Below are 23,694 nucleotides of genomic sequence, written 5' to 3' on the forward strand. Positions count from 1 at the left end.
GGTCAAATGCCACAAGGTTAATCCTGTTTTCGCATACCGACCACCCCCCCTCGCATTAGAGGAGCGAGACCTCCCACGGCAGACCATAGTAGTTTCGGCCCAACTATGATTAGGTAAGTGTATCCGCTCAATACCTACTTAACAGTGATTGATAGCAGTGTAGCTGACGTGTGTCTCATCGGTAATCGAGGGCCACATGACACGTGTCAACATTTCGTTTGCACAGCCAATCCTACCCGACTAATAACCAGATCACTGATCTTCATAATGAAGGGTGCGAGATCCAACGTTAAAACAAACAGCCTCTAAATTAGGCGGCATACCAGGAAGGTCCGAACAGAATTCATGAGTAGCTGAATCGGTGAGACGCGACAAGGTTAATCCTGACCGACCACCTCCCCTAGCAACAAAGGAATGAGACCTCCCACGGCAGACTAGAGTAGTTTTCACCTAACTATGACCAGGCAAATGCATCCGCCACAATTGCTACTTATGAAGCAACCTTACAAGAAAGAGCCTCTAGATCGGCAGCATATCAGACAGGTCTGAACTCATGAGGATACTGTAGCTGAAGGGGTGAGAAGATAGAAGGTTAATCGTGTTCTCGAAGTCCGACCACGCCCATAGTAACGGAGGAAAGTGGCCTTCCCGACTCACCACCAGATCACGGAGGACATGTCACATGTTACGAAAATTCATAGCAACGTCCCGCGAACTAATACCTATCGCATATCTACACTGGTAGAAAAAGTTTCGTTATATTAATGAAATGTGTCATTAAAATTGAGCCAATGAAACAAATTCATTGATATAACGAAATTTTTCGTTATTGTAACGAATTTTCTGTTAGTCAACGAAACGTTTCGTACTATTAACGAATATTTTCATTGTCTTAATGAAAATGTTTCGTTGTATCAATGAAAAATTTTCGTTGGCTCAATTTTAATGAAATTTTCTTTGTGTGTAGTCTTAGATGCATTGCAGGCTTTGTTATGTACTCCGTGGAATAATCAGATAAGCAGAGGACTTTCGATCACTGAGACATACCGACTTACACCACAGCGCTATTCAGCAACGATGAATTAAAGTTGTCCTATGAAAACCTTATTCAGCTACGCAAATTCATTTTTTTTATAAAAACTTTACTCGGCCATACTGAATAAAAGATTTAACTTAGCCCGGCTAAATTAAAGCTTTCCTATTGAAATTCTTGTTCAGCTGGGCAGAATTAATTTTTTTTATAGAAAACCTTACTCAGTCATACTGAATTAAAAATGTCCTATAGACATCCTTATCATTAGCGTAGCTAGACAATTTTCCTAGGGGGGGGCTATAGCCCCCCTAGCAAAAACTTTATAGACTGAACTTCTAGGTTCAACTAATGTTTTATTTCATAAAATTGGATAAAAAATAGACATCAAAATAACTCGACAATCAATTTATAATAAAGCAACTAAAAGTGCCTTACGGGGAAATTGGTGCAAATTGCCACTGACAGACCTATCACAGAACTGGTACCTGTGCTCCAGTTAGTTGCAATTTTCACATTTAGTGAAATAAAATTATCAGAATAACCTTTTCTTCGACATATTTCAAAAGTTTTTTCATTTCGGGTTCGATTAGGAAAGAGATTTCTAAGAGTTTGTCCGAGACTGGTTCCTGAGGACCTGTTTATGGGTTGCTCCTGCTAAATTGTCCCAGGACGTGTCCTTTGGGATGAGTCCAAGACGCGTGCGAAAATGTAAGTTTACTCCGTCAATGACAAACCCATGTTAAAGTGGACGGTCCCTTCCATACGTTTTGATCAGAACTGGGACTGGTCCATACACACCAGGGACTAGTCCTGTACCAGTTCTGTGGTTGATCCATTTCCCGTAGGTTAGTTCCACACTTTTCCCAGCAAAAAATTGGGAGTTGTTCTAAAGGTACAACTTTAAAAGCACTTCCAAAAATGTCTTCACAAAGAAGTTAACTATTTTAACTACACAGGAAGTTTTTTACTTAATTTTTTTTATATTTTAATGCGTAATTTTTTTGTTTTCTTTTTTCAAATAGTTTAAAAAAAGAGTAAGAATAAATAAAATGGTACAAATTATTCAAATTTTGCCACAAAAATGCTAAATCCATTATAGAAAAATCGATAACATTTGAAAATATTCGAGGGAAACGTTTTCAAAAAGTATAAAAATTATTTATTTGGGAAAATATCACAAAATTTTTAATTCACATTCAAAACACTGAATTCGGATCACACCTTAAGAAGTGATGCAAATTCATTGCAACGGTTGTTGAAACGGTGGACATTCGTTCTATGACAAGTTCATATTACATTCATCGCTTCTCCGCCAATTTTGTACCACATCCAAACCCAAAAAGAACATTTTCACTTCTTTTTTGGCGACGCTTTTTTGTAGCATTATTAAGATATTAATTTATGAAAGAATAGTTTTATATCAATTACTATTTTTTATTCAACTAAATCATAAGTACAACCACAACTTTATTTCATAAATATCAGACTTCTACCACAACCCAAGTAATTCGATTGGGCATGAAAGTCTTTAGTGGAACTTTGTGCGTTGTACGAGTATATACTTGTTTAATTTTTATAAAAATGTAAAATCGTAAATAGGTTTTCACATTCTGGGGGGGGCTAAAATTTTTCTGGGGGGGTCTAAGCCCCCTCCCCAGAGGCCTTCCTACGTTTATGATCCTTATTCAGCTCCGACGAATTAAAGCTCCGACGAAACCTTATACAGGTAAGCAGAATTAAAGCTTTCCTGTAGAAAACCTTACTTTGCCATACTGAATTACAGATTTCCCATGGAATTCCTTATTTAGCCATACTGAATTAAAGTTTTCCTATAGAAATCCTTATTCATCTTCGACGAATTAAAGTTTGGCTATAGAAAACCTTATACAGGTAGGCAGAATTGAAGTTTTCCTATAGAAAACCTTACTTTGCCATACTGAATTACAGATTTCCCATGGAATTCCTTATTTAGCCCGGCTGAATTAAAGCTTTCCTACAGAAATCCTTATTCAGCTCCGACGAATTGAAGTTTGCCTATAGAAAATCTTATACAGGTAGGCAGAATTGAAGCTTTCCTATAGAAATCTTCACTTAGCCATACTGAATTTAAATTGTCTTATAGACATCCTTATTCAGCTCCGACGAATTAAAGTTTGCCTATAGAAAACCTTATACAGGTAGGCAGAATTAAAGCTTTCCTGTAGAAAACCTTACTCAGCCATACTGAATTTAAAATTTCCCATGGAATTCCTTATTTATCCAGGCTGAATTAAAGTTTTCCTATAGAAATCCTTATTCAGCTTCGACGAATTAAAGTTTGGCTATAGAAAACCTTATACAGGTAGGCAGAATTGAAGTTTTCCTATAGAAAACCTTACTTTGCCATACTGAATTACAGATTTCCCATGGAATCCTTATTTAGTCCGGCTGAATTAAAGCTTTCCTATAGAAATCCTTATTCACCCATGCTGAATTAATGTTTTCCTATAGAAATCCTTATTCACCCATGCTGAATTAATGTTTTCCTATAGAAAACTTTATTCAGCTAGGCAGAATTAATTTTTTTTTATAGAAAACCTTACTCACCCATACTAATTAAAGATTTCCTATAGAAATCCTTATTTAGCCCAGCTGAATTAAAGCTTTCCTATAGAAATCCTTATTCAGTCATTCCTATAGAAACCCTTATTCTGCCACGCTTAATTAAAGATTTCTTTATAGAAAACCTTACTCAGCCATAGTTATTCAGCTTGGCTGAATTAAAGTTTTTCTATAGAAAACCTTAATCAACGAGGCTGAATTAAAGTCTTCCTTATTCAGCCATACTGACTTAAGAAATCCTTATATAGCCATGCTGAATTAATGGTTTCTTATCAGCTAGGCTGAGTAAAATCTCTCAATGTCTCTCTCCTCCTTCGCTGCCAATTTGATACCTAAAATAGTGATTTACAAATAAGTAATGGTTCATGAACTTACTTTCCTTGTCGTCGATTTTTCACTTTCGATTGTTTGGCTTGAAAACTTTTGGCTCCATTATCACCTTGGATGGTTATTGTACTACCCGTCACGGTTCCATTGATGTTACTGTAATTGAATAAGGAAACATTTCAGAAAACTTTCATATAAGAAATTTGGAAATTGACATAAAATCGAATATATACAAGTGCAAATGTACAAAAAGAAAAAACACAAACCCCGCATGTGCAGATTTTTTACGCCCAAATACACCTCCGTGATCTTTACGTCCACCCAAAATCTCTTGCAGCAAAACTGAAGGTCGTCTCGAGACTTGTAATGTTTGTGGTACGGCTAATGAGTATGAAGATTCATCTCTGTGCATTTCCTCACTCATAGGCAGCAAAGCTTGTCGAGCATTATTTACTTCCATTAATTCTAGATTTGTCTGAGATTTGGCCAGAGGCGATATGGGATGTGTCATAATGGGTATATTATGATGACCACATGAATCACAAGGACTTCGTGCGTAACGTACAATAGGTGTGGATGGAGGTGATGGTGAATTCGGTGACGGTGGTGGTAGTTTAGAGAATGATGCGGATTTTTTCGGTGCTTTAATGGTGATAAATTCACCACTGTCACTTTGTGAGATTTGACTACTGTAAGGTGAATATGAGAATACAAACAAAAAAGATAGAACAGAAAAAAAAACAACAAATAGGTTAGAAAGGCACTCGTTTTATGAGGTTATATAATTTGAGGTTATGGTTAGCATTAGTTTATCAATCTTTTTTTTAATTATAAGTTTGTTTATTTTATGTTTATTTCTTTGAACTTTCAATTAATTTTATATTTTTAAAATATAAATCTGTGTTTGTTTTTTTTTCACACTAGATTTTTTTTTTAATTTTGCGTTATATTCTTATTTTCTTTAAGACAGTTTTATTTTTATATAAACACTTCATTGATAATATTATGCATATATTTTAAACACTTTTGCTACATTGTATTTAATTTAGTAGAAATGTTTTTTTTATTTTAATATATTAATAATATTTTTAATTTTTTCTTATTATTGTATTCATTTTTTTTGCTTAGTTTTTTTTTTTTTTAAATTTCCACAATATCATACCGTTACGTTTAAAGTTTAGCCAAAAACTAATTTGCAATTTTTATGGAATTCTTTAAATTACATATCTCTTTAGGTTTGCTTGTATTGAATTCTGCTGGAGTTCATGTTTCAAATTTGATTGATTGTATTCAATGGTGCCCACACTTGTGATGTGAGTTGATTGATTTTTAATTTTATATTCGACCACATTTAGTTGATTCCTCCCAATGGGAATCGTTTTTCTATTGCAAAAGAGGATTATCATTCAATTAGATGTGATACCATTGTGTTATTGGAGCCTATATTTAGTTCAAAGTTTTTTTTTTAAGTTCAAGTACGTATAATTACCTTAATACGTTTTGGGGAAACGTAAAAATTAATTTAATATTGCAGTTTAGTCCTATTTTTACATTTTCATTACAAATAAAATTTTGACAAAATTTTCTATAGAAATAGAATTTTGACAAATTTTTCTATTGAAAAAACTTTTAATAAAATTTTCAATGAAAGTGAAATCTTGACAAAAATTTCTATGGAATTTAAATTTTGACAAACTCTTATATTAAAAAAAATTGTGACAAAATTTCTGTAGAAATAAAATTTTAACAAAAATTTCTATAGAAATAAAATTTTGACAAAATTTTCTATAGAAATAAAATATTGACAAAATTTTCTATAGAAATCAAAACTGTCTATAGAAATAAAATCTTCTATAAAAATAAAATTTTGACAAAATTTTCTAGAGAAATAAAATTTTAACAAAATTTTCTATAGAAAAAACTTTTAATAAAATTTTCTATAGAAATGAAATCTTGACAAAATTTTCTATACAATTTAAATTTTGACAACATTTTCTATAGAAATAAAATTTAGACAAAATATTCTATAGAAATAAAATTTTGGCAACATTTTCTATAGAAATAAAATTTTGACAAAATTTTCTATAGAAATAAAATTTTGACAAAACTTTCTATCGAAATAGAATTTTGACAATAATTTTCTATAGAAATAAATTTTTGACAAAATTTTTTATGGAAATAAAAGTTTGAAAAAATTTTCTATAGAAATAAAATGTAGGCAAAATTTTCTATAGGAATAAAGTTGACAACATTTTCTATAGAAATAAAATGTAGACAAAATTATAAATAAGTTTTGACAAAATTTTCTATAAAAATAAAATTTACACAAAATTTTCTATAAAAATAAAATTTACACAAAATTTTCTATTTTTTCTATTCTATAAAATTTTAAGAAATTTTTCTATTGAAAAAAACTTTTAATAAAATTTTAAATGAAAGCAAAATCTTGACAAAAATTTCTATGGAATTCTATAAAATCTACAAAAATAAAATTGTGACAAAATTTTCTGTAGAAATAAAATTTTGACAAAATTTTCTATAGAAATAAAATTTTGACAAAATTTTTTATAGGGATAAAAGTTTGCAAAAAATTCCTATAGAAATAAAAGTTTGCACAAATTTCCTATAGAAATAAAATTTTGACAAAATTTTCTATAGAAATATAATTATAACAAAATTTTCTATAGAAATAAAAATTTGACAAAATTTTCTATAGAAATAAAATTTTGACAAAATTTTCTATAGAAATCAAAACTGTCTATATAAATAAAATCTTCTATAAAAATAAAATTTTGACAAAATTTTCTAGAGAAATAAAATTTTAACAAAATTTTCTATAGAAAAAACTTTTAATAAAATTTTCTATAGAAATGAAATCTTGACAAAATTTTCTATACAATTTAAATTTTGCAAAATTTTCTATAGAAATAAAATTTTGACAACATTTTCTATAGAAATAAAATTTTGACAAAACTTTCTATCAAAAGAGAATTTTGACAAAAATTTTCTATAGAAATAAAATTTTGATAAAATTTTTCTATAGAAATAAATGTTTGACAACATTTTTTATGGAAATAAAATTTTGACAAAATTTTCTATAGAAATAAAATTTTGACAATATTTTCTATAGAAATAAAATTTTCCGTAAAAATAAAATTTTGACAAAATTGTTAATAGAAAAAGTTTGACAAAGTTTTCTATAGAAATAAAATTTTGACAAAAAAATTTCTATAGGATTAAAAGTTTGCAAAAAAATCGTATAGAAATAAAAGTTTGAAAAAATTTTCTATAGAAATAAAATGTAGACAAAATTTTCTATAGAAATAAAGTTGACAAAATTTTCTATAGAAATAAAATGTAGACAAAATTTTCTGTAGAAATAATATTTTGACACCATTTGCTATAGAAATAAAATTTTGACAAAATTTTCTATAGACATAAAGTTTTGAAAAAATTTTCTATAGAAATAAAATTTTGCACAAATTTCCTATAGAAATAAAAGTTTGCAAAAAATTCCTATTGAAATAAAAATTTGCACAAATTTCCTATAGAAATAAAATTTTGACAACATTTTCTATAGAAATAAAATTATAACAAAATTTTCTATAGAAATAAAAATTTGACAAAATTTTCTATAGAAAATTTTCTATCGAAATCAAAACTGTCTATAGAAATAAAATCTTCTATTAAAATAAAATTTTGACAAAATTTTCTAGAGAAATAAAATTTTAACAAAATTTTCTATAGAAAAAACTTTTAATAAAATTTTCTATAGAAGTGAAATCGTGAAAAAATTTTCTATACAATTTAAATTTTACAAAATTTTCTATTGAAATAAAATTTTGACAAAAATTTCTATCAAAATAGAATTTTGATAAAAATTTTCTATAGAAATAAAATTTTGATAGAATTTTTCTATAGAAATAAAATTGTGACAAAATTTTCCGTAAAAATAAAATTTTGGCAAAATTTTCTATAGAAAAAAAGTTTGACAAAGTTTTCTATAGAAATAAAATTTTGACAAAAAATTTTCTATAGGAATAAAAGTTTGCAAAAAAATCTTATAGAAATAAAAGTTTGAAAAAATTTTCTATAGAAATAAAATGTAGACAAAGTTTTCTATAGAAATAAAGTTGACAAAATTTTCTATAAATGTAGACAAAATTTTCTGTAGAAATAATATTTTGACACCATTTGCTATAGAAATAAAATTTTGACCAAATTTTCTTTAGAAATAAAGTTTTGACAAAATTTTGTATAGAAATAAAATTTTGACAAAATTTTGTATAGAAAAAAATTTTGACAAAATTTTGTATAGAAATAAAATTTTGACAAAATTTTGTATAGAAATAAAATTTTGACAAAATTTTCTATAGAAATAAAATTTTCTATAGAAATAAAATTTTGACACAATTTTCTATAGAAAAAAAGTTTGACAAAGTTATAGAAATAAAAGTTTTAAAAAATTTTCTATAGAAATAAAGTTGACAAAATTTTCTATAGAAATAAAATATAGACAAAATTTTCTGTAGAAATAATAGTTTGACACCATTTGCTATAGAAATAAAATTTTGACCAAATTTCCTATAGAAATAAAATGTTGACAACATTTTTTATAGAAATAAAATTATAACAAAATTTTCTATAGAAATAAAAATTTGACAAAATTTTCTATAGAAATAAAATTTTGACAAAATTGTCTATAGAAATCAAAACTGTCTATAGAAATAAAATCTTCTATAAAAATAAAATTTTGACAAAATTTTCTAGAGAAATAAAATTTTAACAAAATTTTCTATAGAAATGAAATCTTGACAAAATTTTCTATACAATTTAAATTTTGACAAAAGCTTCTATAGAAATAAAATTTTTACAAAGTTTTCTTTGTCAAAATAAAATTTTGACAAAACTTTCTATCGAAATAGAATTTTGACAAAAATTTTCTATAGAAATAAAATTTTGACAAAATTTTCTATAGAAATAAAATTTTAACAAAATGTTCCGTAAAAATAAAATGTTGACAAAATTTTCTATAGAAGAAAAGTTTGACAAAGTTTTCTATAGAAATAAAATTTTGACAAAAAATTTTCTATAGGAATAAAAGTTTGCAAAAAAGTCTTATAGTTTGAAAAAATGTTCTATAGAAATAAAATGTAGACAAAATTTTCTATAGAAATAAAGTTGACAAAATTTTCTATAGAAATAAAATGTTGACAAAATTTTCTATAGAAATAAAATTTTGACAAAATTTTCTATAGAAATAAAATTTTTACCAAATTTTCTATAAAAATAAAATTTACACAAAATTTTCTATAGAAGTGAAATTTTGACAAAATTTTCTATAGAAATAAATTTTTGGCAAAATTTTGTATAGAAATAAAATTTTGACAAAAATTTCTATAGAAATAAAATTTTGACCAAATTTTCTATAGTAATGAACAAAATATTCTATTCTATAGTAACGAAATTTTGGCAAATATTCTTCTGTGTTTCACAAAATTTCATTTAACTTACTTAGAATATACTTATAATCCATAAGTTCACTATTCAAGAAACCAATTTAAGAAGTTCAGCACTTTTCAATTTCAAGACTGACGTAACCATCTATTTGTTGTACAAGGGGTTAAACATTTCTAATTCTCTTAATGATATGTTAATTCCTTTAAACACTTTCGCACACATGCTCGTTGAAAGGCAGACAGACACACACATACACTTTCATTTTATAGAAGATAATTATCATATCGTTTGTAAGTTTTGTGTAAACCTTATCTAATCATTTCAATTAATTTTAATTATGAAACCACCCTCTAAAGGTTGTCGATTTCTTATTGCTCTATACCCAAACAAGAACAATTAAAAGAATTTTGACAATTTTTTTCCATAACCATAATGAGTATACAAGGTGACTGATATGTAATGCAACAATCCTTTAAAATAGAGAATTGAAAACCATTTCCTATTTTTGCAATTTTTATTTTATTTTTAAGATTTTTTCCAAATTTTAAACAAAATTTTAACAAAAATTTTTACAAAATTAAAATTTTGACAAAATTTTCTATGGAAATAAACTTTTGCCAAAATTTTTTATAGAAATAAAATTTTGAAAATTTTTCTATAGAAAAAAAAATTTAACAACATGTTCTATAGAAATAAAATTTTGACAACATTTTCTATAGAAATAAAATTTTGAGTAAATTTCCAATAGAAATAAAATTTTGACAAAATTTTTTATAGAAATAATTTTGGCAAATTTTTCTATAAAAATAAAATTTTCATAAAATTTGCTATAAAAACAAAACTTTGAAAAAATTTTTATAGAAATAAAATTTTGACAAAATTGTCTATAGAAATAAAATTTTGACAAAATTTTCTATAGAAATAAAATTTTGACAAAATTTTCTATAGAAAGAAAATTTTCACAAAATTTTCTATGGAAATAAACTTTTGACAAAATTTTTCTATAGAAATAAAATTTTGACTACATTTTCTATAAAAATAAAATTTTGAGAACATTTTCTATAGAAATAAAATTTTGAAAAATTTTCTATAGAAATAAAATTTTGAAAAATTTTCTATAGAAATAAAATTTTGACAAAATTTTCTAGAAATAAAATTGTGAAAATTTTTCTATAGAAATAAAATTTTGACAACATTTTTTATAGAAATAAAATTTTGACAAAATTTTCTATAAAAATAAAATTTTCATAAAATTTGCTATAAAAACAAAACTTTGACAAATTTTTATAGAAATAAAATTTTGACAAAATTATCTATAGAAATAAAATTTAGACAAAATTTTCTATAGAAATAAAATTTTACAAAAATTTTCTAAGAAATAAAATTTTGACAAAATTTTCTATAAAAATAAAATATTGACAAAATTTTCTATAGAAATAAAATTTTGACAAAATTTGCGATAGAAATACAATTTTGACAAAATTTTCCATAGCAATAAAATTTTGAAAAAAAATTCCCATAGAAAAAATTGTCTATAGAAATAAAATTTTGACAAAATATTCTATAGAAATAAAATTTTGACAAAATTTTCTATAGAAATAAAATTTTGACAAAATTTTCTATAGAAATAAAATTTTGACAAAATTTTCCATAGTAATAAAATTTTAACAAAATTTTCTATAGAACTAAAATTTTGACAAAATTTTCTATATAAATAAAATGTTGACAAAATTTTCTATGTCAATAAAATTTTTACAAAACTTTCTATAGAAATAAAATTTTCACAAAATACTTTTTCAGTGAAATATAACGCAATCACAACATCACGTTTTAACTCCATCACGAACAATGTTCCCTATGGGAAATGGAAAAACCCCGAGACTTATGGAAGAGACTGGTCATTTTAATATGAGTTTGTTATTGACGGAGTAAATTTACACATGACTTGGTCTCATTTCCAGGGACACGTCCTGGTACACATTAACAGGACCACCCCATAGCCAGAAATTAATATTGGAACCTGTTTTGAGCATTCGAATCGCATTGGGATATATCGATGCCCTCATTCCTGAGTACGCTAAGTCGACTCAGCATGCTTTGATGGAGTTCGCTGTTTTTGTTCGGATTGATGTGAATTGCATCCTGTCAAAAGATCGAATTGGAATTGGACATTTCTATCAAAAGTTATGGTTAATATTGTACTTAGCCTGTGTATAAAGTTTTAAAAAATGTCCAATCCAAAAAGGGCAAAAAGCTTTGTTCGGTCTAAAGTGGTCTAAGTCATTTTTAGCCATGTTCTATTATCATTATTTTGAGTTCGTACATACTAAAAAAAAATTATAAAAAATATGATTTTAAGACCGAAAATAAGGGAATTTCTATCTTATACGGGATTTGAGAAATTTCAAAAAACAAAACTTGTTTCCTGTAAAATTCACTTTGGAATGTAGACACCGATATGTATATTGAAAAATAGATTATTTCAATAATTGTATCTAAGCAACTAGAGAGTATATAAATTATATGGAAATTTTAAGATTGTGATAAACTGGTAGCATCGATACCAGTCCTACGAAAGGTCCGTCGGTGGCAATTTATACCAATTGTCCATAGGGTTAAGAATGCAATACATCAAAATGCTTTTATAAGCTTGTAAACAATAAAATGAACTACAATGAGAGACGAGCGGTTTAGAAATGATAGTAACCTGATGTTGGTTACAATACTTATCAGCCACCCTGTATACTTTTTCGTTCTTATTTCTGAAGAAAACCCCTAACTAGGAAAGCAATAGCTTTGTATGTCTCTCGCTAAGATGTCATGTAAATGCATTTCGTTTCGATTAACTTATAAAAATATTTATTTCTTTCAATAATATTAAGTTGCAAAAATATTTATAAGCTTTTCCAAAACTATTTTTGTCATTTTTATTTAAATATCATGCGTTGAAATAAACAAATAACAAGAGACACACAATGGCAGGTGCTAAATAAATTCGTAATCATTGATTGATGGCTGATGAACAAACAAAGAGGGATTTAAAGTGAACGATGAAATTGACCAACAATTTTATTTAAAATAAAATGGTGGAGTTGAACCGTAGTAGGGCGGCGCAGTGAGCAGGAATGCTTTTGATATCAGAGAATATATTTTGTTTGATAAAGGCCATTCTATTAAGAAAATTTAGCTGGAACTAAAAAATTGATTCAGTTTAAAATTATTAAAGAGTACAACTCGTGATAGACAACGTATTGTATATCAGGCAACGTATACAAAAGAGTTTTTTGTTATAAATAAATTGTGGGGTTTCAAAATAATATTTAAACATTTCAATGCTGTAAATTTCTTTGGAAAAAATTCTCTATTTCTATAAAATTATTTATCAAAATTAAAAATTCGATTTTTTGATTTCCATTACAAATAAGTAAGGAAACACTAAAGACGAGCGGGCTGACTATATTAAACCCTTCATCATTTTGTACATCAACATTTTTTATATTCCCATATAAAATATATTTAAATCTGAAATGATTTTGACAAAATTGTTTACATTACTGGAAATTTTCTAGACCTAAAATTTAAACGCCCTGGGGCGGAATACAATGCAAATAAAAGAAAATATGGGGAAATGTTTAAACCAAGGAAATGGGTTAAATCTCACAAAAATTGATTGAAATTGATCTTAAGCACTTACCAACAAAATTAATTTTTGTGATTGATTTTTGTTTCAATTAAAAAATTTGTTGAATCAATTACATTTTTAATTGAATATTTTTTAAAACTCAATTAAAATTTTAATTGGAAAAATTTTCGTGAAATTTTTTTCTGTGTATAGAATATTTTCTCAAAATTTTATTTCTATAGAAAATTTTGTTAAAATTTAATTTTATAGAAAATTTTGTTAAAATTTTATTTCTTTAGAAAATTTTGTTAAAATTTTATTTCTATAGAAAATTTTGTTAAAATTTAATTTTATAGAAAATTTTGTTAAAATTTTATATCTTTAGAAAATTGTGTCAAAATTTTATTTCTATAGAAAATTTTGTCAAAATTTTATGTTTATAGAAAAATTTGCCAAAATTTTATTTCTATAGAAAATTTTGTAAACATTTTTATACCCTCCACCATATGATGGGGGGTATATTAACTTTGTCATTCCGTTTGTAACACATCGAAATATTGCTCTAAGACCCCATAAAGTATATATATTCTGGGTCGTGGTGAAATTCTGAGTCGATCTGAGCATGTCCGTCCGTCCGTCCGTCCATCCGTCTGTTGAAATCACGCTAACTTCCGAACGAAACAAGCTATCGACTTGAAACTTGGCACAAGTAGTTGTTATTGATGTAGGTCGGATGGTATTGCAAATGGGCCATATGGGTCCACTTTTACGTTAGCCCCCATATAAACGGACCCCCAAATTTGGCTTGCGAGGCCTCTAAGAGAAGCAAATTTCATCCGATCCGGCTGAAATTTGGTACATGGTGTTAGTATATGGTCTCTAACAACCATGCAAAAATTGGTCCAAATCGGTTCATAATTATATATAGCCCCCATATAAACCGATCCCCCGATTTGGCTTGCGAGGCCTCTAGGAGAAGCAAATTTCATCCGATCCGGCTGAAATTTGGTACATGGTGTCAGTATACGGTCTCTAACAACCACGCTAAAATTGGTCCACATCGGTTCATAATTATATATAGCCCCCATATAAACCGATCCCCCGATTTGGCTTGCGAGGCCTCTAAGAGAAGCAAATTTCATCCGATCCGGCTGAAATTTGGTACATGGTGTTAGTATATGGTCTCTAACAACCATGCAAAAATTGGTTGACATCGGTCCATAATTATATATAGCCCCCATATAAACGGACCCCCAAATTTGTCTTTCAGACCCTCTAAGAGAAGCAAATTTCATCCGATCTGGCTGAAATTTGGTACATTGTGTTAGTATATGGTCTCTAACAACCATGCAGAAATTGGTCCACATCGGTCCATAATTATATATAGCCCCCATATAAACGGACCCCCAAATTTGGCTTTCAGACCCTCTAAGAGAAGCAAATTTCATCCGATCCGGCTGAAATTTGGTACATGGTGTTAGTATATGGTCTCTAACAACCATGCAAAAATTGGTCCACATCGGTCCATAATTATATATAGCCCTCATATAAACCGATCCCCAGATTTGACCTCCAGAGCCCCTTGGAAGAGCAAAATAAAGCGATTTCCAATCACACAAAAATTGGTCCATATCAAGTTCATAATTGTATATAGCCCTCATATAAGCGACCCCCATATTTCAATTCTGGCTCTCTACGTACCGTGCAAAAAGTCCATATCGATTCGTAATTATTTGTAGACTTAACTATACATAACTTTTTTGTCTAATATATACCACGTATGGACTAACTCACAATTTAGAAAACGATGTTAAGAAGTTTTAAGATACCACAACCCAATTAATTCGATTGTGGATGACAATCTTTCGTAGAAGTTTCTACGCAATCCATGGTGGAGGGTACATAAGATTCGGCCTGGCCGAACTTACGGCTGTATATACTTGTTTTTTTTTTTTTTTAATTTTATTTGTATAGAATATTTTGTCAAAATTTTATTTCAATAGAAAACTTTGTTAAAATTTTTGCAAAATTTTATTTGTATAGAAAATTTTGCCAAAAATTCATTTCTATAGAAAATTTTGTCAAAATTTTATTTCTATAGAAAATATTGTTAAAATTTTATTTCTTTAGAAAATATTGTTAAAATTTTATTTCTATAGAACACTGTTTTCAAAATTTTATTTCTATACAATATTTTCTCAAAATTTTTATTTCTATAGAAAATTTTGTCAAAATTTTATTTCTGTAGAACATTTTTTTTTTAAATTTTATTTCTATAGAATATTTTCTCAAAATTTTATTTCTATAGAAAATTTTGTCACAATTTTATTTCTATAGAAAAATTTGTTAAAATTTAATTTTATAGACCATTTTGTTAAAATTTTATTTCTTTAGAAAATTGTGTCAAAATTTTATTTCTATAGAACATTTTTTTTCAAAATTTTATTTCTGTAGAATATTTTCTCAAAATTTTATTTCTATAGAAAATTTTGTTAAAATTTAATTTTATAGACCATTTTGTTAAAATTTTATTTCTTTAGAAAATTGTGTCAAAATTTTATTTCTATAGAACATTTTGTCAAAATTTTATTTCTATAGAAATTTTTGTCAAAATTTTATTTTTATAGAAAATTTTGTCAAAATTTTATTTTTATAGAAAATTTTCTCAAAATATTATTTCTATAGAAAATTTTGTCAAAATTTTATTTTTATAGAAAATTTTATAAGTATCTCTTAGTTGGAGAATATATCGCATATTTCTATAGAACATTTTGGCACAATTTTATTTCCATAGGAAATTTTGTCAACATTTTTGTTCTATAGAAAATTTTGTTAAAATTTAAGTTTATAGAAACTTTTGTCAAAATTTTATTTCTACAGAAAATTTTGTCAAAATTTTATTTCTAAAGAAAATTTTGTCAACATTTTATTTCTATAGAAAATTTTGTCAAGATTTTATTTTTATAGCAAAATTTCTCAAAATATTATTTCTGTAGAAAATTTTGTCAAAATTTTATTTTTATTGAAAATTTTGTAAGTATCTCTTAGTTGGAGAATATATCGCAAAAAAATTGCCAAAATTTTATTTCTATAGAAAATTTTGTCAACATTTTATTTCCATAGAAAATTTTGTCAAAACTTTATTTTTATGGAAAATTTTGTCAAAATTTTATTTCTATAGAAAATTTAGTCAAAATTTTATTTTTATGGAAAATTTTGACAAAATTTTCTTTCTATAGAAAATTTAGTCAACATTTGATTTCTATAGAAAATTTTGTGAAAATTTTATTTCTATAGAAAATTTTGTCACAATTTTATTTCTATAGAAAATTTTATCAAAATTTTATTTCTACAGAAAATTGTGTCAAAATTTTATTTCAATAGAAAATTTTGTCAAAATTTTATTTCTAAAGAAAAATTTGTCAAAATTTTATTTCTATAGAAAATTTTGTAAAAATATTTATTTCTATAAAAAATTTTGTCAAAATTGTATTTCTGAAGAAAATATTTAATGATACCTTCCTAAATTGTCTTTGTTTTATAAAAGCAATATCTTTGACTCAGAATCTTTGCGAAATATCTTAAGAGAAGATCAAGATCTTTGCATTCAAGTAAACTTTTGTTTCGAGTGTTCTTAAGATCCCAACATAACCGTTTTTAGCTGAAATTCACATACTCATGTTAACGATTTTTGTAAACAATGCAATTATGGGTACCACACATAATTGCCTCTTGAGGAGAGGGTGGGGGACCAAAATGCACAAGCTTTTTGTTTTGGTAAAAACAGCTTAGATATGCCGTGTCAACCGGTACGTTACGCACATTTCGAATGAACTGCATTGTGATCGACTGAGTTCCAGTTTTTGACAGAATATGACGTCATTTAATATACTATGTTTAGCTCTGTGGTAGTACTGATAATACGTCAGTGTTGTTTGTTGTTGCAAATCACGTTTCATCGATAAAATAATTAGATTTTCCCGATTAACACCAATACTCGTCATGTTTTGTTGTTAATCATCATTTGCCCATAACGATAAAGTATATTATATATGAGACTCTTGACTTTTAAAAAACGATTGTAGCAATTTATGTTTAAATGATCTGATAAATGACATGATAAAAAGAACAAGTAAAAAGTTAAAGTCTGGCGGAATCGACTATATATGACACCCTAAATGAACTTTAATGACTGGCAACAACCAAATTTGACGAAGTATTATTACATACAAAAAAAATAATTCTTTCCTCCCAAACGAAATTTTAGGCAAACAAATAATGTTTCCCCTTTTGTTTTTCGTATACTATTATTTTGTGATAAACGTTGATTCTTTTACAGGATGTTAAAAACAATTTCATAAAGACTAACTCAAACACAACTTTTCTTTTCTTGATAACTACATCTTCCCTCCCATCCAGTGTTGCCAGAAGTAGGGGAAATTCCTTACATGTAGTTTTTTTTTTCTAAAATTTAGTGTCTTGTAGGGACTTTTCAATTTTGAACACCATTTTTAATAAACATTTTGGTGGCTCTAGAGGATGAAATTAGAAGCCGGATAGGTTTGATTTTTAAGAATGTGTGGTAACCACGGTTACCACTCGTGCACAAAATAATTTACCAAAATTTGAAGAACATTTTACAACAAATCTACCAAACAAATATTTCTATAGATAATTTAGTCAACATTTTATTTCTTTAGAAAATTTTGTCAAAATTTTATTTCTATAGAAATTTTGTCAAAGTTTTATTTTTATAGAAAATTTTGTCAAAGTTTTATTTTTATAGAAATTTTCTCAAAATATTATTTCTTTAGAAAATCTTGTCAAAATTTTATTTTTATAGAAAATTTTGTAAGTATCTCTTAGTTGGAGAATATATCGCAAAAAAATTGTCAAAATTTTTATTCTATAGAAAATTTAGTCAAAATTTTATTTCTATAGAAAATTTTGTCAAAATTTTATTTCTACAGAAAATTTTGTCAAAATTTTATTTCTATAGAAAATTTTGTCAAATTTTATTTCTATAGAAAATTTTGTCAAAATTTTATTTCTATAGAAAATTTTGTACGTATCTCTTAGTTGGAGAATATTGCAAAAAAAAAAATTGTCAAAAATTTATATCTATAGAAAAGTTCGTCAAAAGTATATCTATAGAAAATTTTGTCAAAATTTTATTTCTGTAGAAAATTTTTTCAACATTTGATTTCTATAGAAAATTTTGTCAAAATTTTATTTTTATAGAAAATTTTGTCAAAATTTTATTTCCATAGAAAATTTTGTCAAAATTTTATTTCTATAGAAAATAGTTTTTAGTTGGAGAATATATTGAAAAAAAAATTTCAAAATTTTATATCTATAGAAAAGTTCGTCAAAATTGTATATCTATAGAAAATTTTGTCAAAATTTTATTTCTATAGAAAATTTTGTCAAAATTTTATTTCTATAGAAAATTTTGTCAAAATTTTATTTCTATAGAAAATTTTTTCAAAATTTTATTTCTATAGAAAATTTTGTCAAAATTTTATTTCTACAGAAAATTTTGTCAAATTTTATTTCTATAGAAAATTTTGTCAACATTTTATTTCTATAGAAAATAGTTTTTAGTTGGAGAATATATTGAAAAAAAATTTCGAAATTTTATATCTATAGAAAAGTTCGTCAAAATTGTATATCTATAGAAAATTTTGTCAAAATTTTATTTCTATAGAAAATTTTGTCAAAATTTTATTTCTATAGGAAATTCTGTCAAAATTTTATTTCTATAGAAAATTTTGTCAACATTTTATTTCTATAGAAAATAGTTTTTAGTTGGAGAATATATTGAAAAAAAATTTCGAAATTTTATATCTATAGAAAAGTTCGTCAAAATTGTATATCTATAGAAAATTTTGTCAAAATTTTATTTCTATAGAAAATTTTGTCAAAATTTTATTTCTATAGAAAATTTTGTCAAAATTTAATTTCTATAGAAAATTTTGTCAAAATTTTATTTCTATAGAAAATTTTGTCAAAATTTTATTTCTATAGAAAATTTTGTCAAAATTTTATTTCTATAGAAAATTTTGTCAAAATTTTATTTCTATAGAAAATGTTGTCAAAATTTTATTTCTATAGAAAATTTTGTCAAAATTTTATTTCTACAGAAAATTTTGTTAAAATTTTCGGAGGGTTCAAGTGTGGTTTTTGTTGGGTTTAATAAACTGCCTGAATTTATTCTGATAATTGGTTGATAGTTTTGCTGCAAGTAGAGGATGCTGATGAGGAATGTGGTAATTCCGAAACGTGCGTCCATCCAACCATCTTGCAGTCTATAGGGCTTTGCCCAAATAAATTTGACAAACATTCTTTTCTTCTGTTGGTTAAGCTACTCTTGTAGTTTAGTCAATGTATGGTTTTAAGCTGAAATAAAAAAACAACAACAATGCTTAAAGAACAAAACCAACGATAACAAAACAAAACAAATGGAAAAAGAAGAGGAGGCACGCTCAAAATAAACCCAGCCATGTGAATTCAAATCGATGATTTGACAGTGGCATAGGAAAAGAGATATGTTTGTTTCGAGTTTATTTCGGCATAAGCCGGCTATCAATGTAAAACCTTTTTTCGGAGGGTTCAAGTGTGGTTTTTGTTGGGTTTAATAAACTGCCTGAATTTATTCTGATAATTGGTTGATAGTTTTGCTGCAAGTAGAGGATGCTGATGAGGAATGTGGTAATTCCGAAACGTGCGTCCATCCAACCATCTTGCAGTCTATAGGGCTTTGCCCAAATAAATTTGACAAACATTCTTTTCTTCTGTTGGTTAAGCTACTCTTGTAGTTTAGTCAATGTATGGTTTTAAGCTGAAATAAAAAAACAACAACAAAATTTTATTTCTATAGAAAATTTTGTCAAAATTTTATTTCTATAGAAAATTTTGTCAAAACTTTATTTCTATAGAAAATTTAGTCAAAATTTTATTTCTATAGAAAATTTTGTCAAAATTTTATTTCTATAAAAAATTTTGTCAAAATTTTATTTCTATAGAAAATTTTGTCAAAATTTTATTTCTATAGAAAATCTTTTCAAAATTTTATTTCTATAGAAAATTTTGTCAAAATTTTATTTCTACAGAAAATTTTGTCAAAATTTTATTTCTATAGAAGATTTTGTCAAAATTTTATTTCTATAGAAAATTTTGTCAAAATTTTATTTCTATAGAAAATTTAGTCAAAATTTTATTTCTATAGATAATTTTGTCAAAATTTTATTTCTATAGAAAATTTTGTCAAAATTTTATTTCTATAGAAAATTTTGTCAAAATTTTATTTCTATAGAAAATTTTGTCAAAATTTTATTTCTATAGAAAATTTTGTCAAAATTTTATTTCTACAGAAAATTTTGTCAAAATTTTATTTCTATAGAGAATTTTGTCAAAATTTTATTTCTATAGAAAATTTTGTCAAAACTTTATTTCTATAGAAAATTTTGTCAAAATTTTATTTCTATAGAAAATTTTGTCAAAATTTTATTTCTATAGAAAATTTTGTCAAAATTTTATTTCTATAGAAAATCTTTTCAAAATTTTATTTCTATAGAAAATTTTGTCAACATTTTATTTCTACTGTTTAGTTGAAATGAAATGCTTGGCAAAATCTACCACAACATCAAGAATTCTACCAATCTACCAAACAGTAGAAAATCGTAAATTTTTGGTAGAACTCTTTCATCTGTGCTCAGATGGGGGCTATATATAATTATATGGGGACTATATATAATTATGGACTGATGATCTGGGGATCGGACAGACGAACATCGTTAACTCGACTCAGAATTTTACCACGACCCAGAATATATGTATATATTTTTTGATTCTGAAACCAATATTTCGATGTGATACAAACGGAATGATAAATTTAATATACCCCTCCATTCTAAAGGGGAATGTGTAAAACTAATGTGGGCCACTGGGACTATTTTTACTATACCGTTATGGTAATAAAGAACCGTTGCTAAATATTTGAATTTTGATTAGCTTTGTATTTGTGTCTAATTGTTTTACGTAGGTCTAATTAGGTATTGGCCTAAATGGAAACTATAAAAATATTTCCCATATTTTGTAGTACAGTAATCCCTCGATTTACGTCGTGATTGGTTCCGGAATTTGACGACGTTAATCGAAACGACGTAAAACGAATTAAAACGTGCTCATACTTACTCCTAAGTCCATTTAATTATGTATGTATATGGGTGTACATAATAAACAACTTGAAGAATAAAAGTAGTTCAGTCTTTTATCCATAAAAAATAAATAATTAAATATATATCCATAAAGCAAACATAAAAAACAATTCATTATTCCAAAATATCAGGGTTTAAAACTTAAGTTCATAAACAAATGAAAAACCGTTACGTTGTATACATATAAAAAAACATCGTCACTTCGACAATTGCGTATATATGCAATGTCAATCAGAGTTTGACGAATTTCGGTAAGAATTTCAGTAATAAATGTTGCAATGTCATCATCGTTGGTACTTATTTCACTAATGGAAGGAGTCTCTGATAAAGCTGGCAAAAAAATCGACGACGTAAATCGAATGGCAACGTAAATCGAAGTTGGATGGAACAAAAAACTTGACGACGTAAATCGAAACAACGTAAACCGAGACGACGTAGATCGAGGGATTACTGTAAATTCCACGTTTACCGAGAAATAGATCGGCACTATATGAAACGATTTTTTGTGTCCTTACTGTTGTTTTTTACCTGCTAAAATTCAGAAATTTAATTTAAATAATTTATTTCGAAAATCGAATGCGTCTATTGATTTATATATGCAAAGTTTTCCAAACTTTTTTTGTTATACCTCATTCACATTACACTTCCAAAATCCATTTTAACTAGATTTCAACTGTCATTTGCCTTATAAAAAGGGACTTCAAATCCACTTTTTGGTAGCTTTTGAGCCTAATGTGTATGGGCTATTAGAGTTTTTTTGAATACCTTCGAAAATTTCAAATTTTTATCACCAAACAATTTTTTTTACAAAATTTTTATACCCTCCACCATAGGATGGGGGTATATTAACTTTGTCCTTCCGTTTGTAACACATCGAAATATTGCTCTAAGACCCCATAAAGTATATATATTCTGGGTCGTGGTGAAATTCTGAGTCGATCTGAGCATGTCCGTCCGTCCGTCCGTCTGTTGAAATCACACTAACTTCCGAACGAAACAAGCTATCGACTTGAAACTTCGCACAAGTAGTTGTTATTGATGTAGGTCGGATGGTATTGCAAATGGGCCATATCGGTCCACTTTTACGTATAGCCCCCATATAAACGGACCCCCAAATTTGTCTTTCAGACCCTCTAAGAGAAGCAAATTTCATCCGATCTGGCTGAAATTTGGTACATGGTGTTAGTATATGGTCTCTAACAACCATGCAGAAATTGGTCCACATCGGTCCATAATTATATATAGCCCCCATATAAACGGACCCCCAAATTTGGCTTTCAGACCCTCTAAGAGAAGCAAATTTCATCCGATCCGGCTGAAATTTGGTACATGGTGTTAGTATATGGTCTCTAACAACCATGCAAAAATTGGTCCAAATCGGTCCATAATTATATATAGCCCCCATATAAACGGACCCCCAAATTTGGCTTTCAGACCCTCTAAGAGAAGCAAATTTCATCCGATCCGGCTGAAATTTGGTACATGGTGTTAGTATATGGTCTCTAACAACCATGCCAAAATTGGTCCACATCGGTCCATAATTATATATAGCCCCCATATAAACCGATCCCCAGATTTGACCTCCGGAGCCTCGTGGAAGAGCAAAATTCAAAATTGGCCCAAATCGGTCCATAATTATATATAGCCCCCATATAAACCGATCCCTAGATTTGGCTTGCGGAGCCTCTAAGAGAAGCAAATTTCAACCGATTCGGTTGGTACATGGTGTTAGTATATGGTCTCTAACAACCATGCAAAAATTGGTCCACATCGGTCCATAATTATATATAGCCCCCATATAAACCGATCCCCAGATTTGACCTCCGGAGCCTCGTGGAAGAGCAATATTCAACCGATTTGGTTGAAATTTGGTATGGTGTTAATATATGACCTCAAACACCCATGCAAAAATTGGTCGAAATCGGTCCATAATTATATATAGCCCCCATATAAACCGATCCACAGATTTGACTTCCGGAGCCCCTTGGAAGAGCAAAATTCATCCGATTCGATTGAAATTTGGTACGTGAATTTAGTACATGATATTTAACAACCATGTACGTACCGTGCAAATGTCCATATCGATTCGTAATTATTTGCAGACTTACCTATACATAAGTTTTTTGTCTAATATATACCACGTATGGACTAACTCACAATTTAGAAAACGATGTTAAGAAGTTTTAAGATACCACAACCCAATTAATTCGATTGTGGATGACAGTCTTTCGTAGAAGTTTCTACGCAATCCATGGTGGAGGGTACATAAGATTCGGCCTGGCCGAACTTACAGCCGTATATACTTGTTATTTCTGCAATAAAAAAAAAATAATTTTTGATCCAAAAACAAAGTTCATTTCGTTTAATTAAGCACTGCTCTTTTCGTTTTTTTTTGAGTTAGTCTTTATGAAATTGTTTTTATATCCTGTAAA

The 23,694-nt window shown here is 27.2% G+C and overlaps 1 protein-coding gene across 6 annotated transcripts in view; it reads right to left on the reverse strand.

Annotated features, from left to right (window-relative positions):
• Positions 1-23,694, reverse strand: part of OtopLb (Otopetrin-like b) — a 47,969-nt gene that overhangs the window by 6,773 nt on the left and 17,502 nt on the right. For 4 of the 6 annotated variants that reach the window (XM_075298834.1, XM_075298836.1, XM_075298835.1 and 1 more), the window contains 2 exons: positions 4,228-4,650; positions 4,010-4,117 (listed from right to left, as the gene is read on the reverse strand). In XM_075298834.1, coding sequence (XP_075154949.1) covers positions 4,010-4,117; positions 4,228-4,650 — 531 coding nt within the window. The remainder of the gene's footprint in view (positions 1-4,009; positions 4,118-4,227; positions 4,651-23,694) is intronic. The other 2 variants (XM_075298837.1, XM_075298839.1) reach the window with 2 other exon arrangements.

The sequence above is a fragment of the Haematobia irritans genome, chromosome 3 (assembly GCF_050003625.1).
Source record: "Haematobia irritans isolate KBUSLIRL chromosome 3, ASM5000362v1, whole genome shotgun sequence".
Lineage (NCBI taxonomy): Eukaryota > Metazoa > Arthropoda > Insecta > Diptera > Muscidae > Haematobia > Haematobia irritans.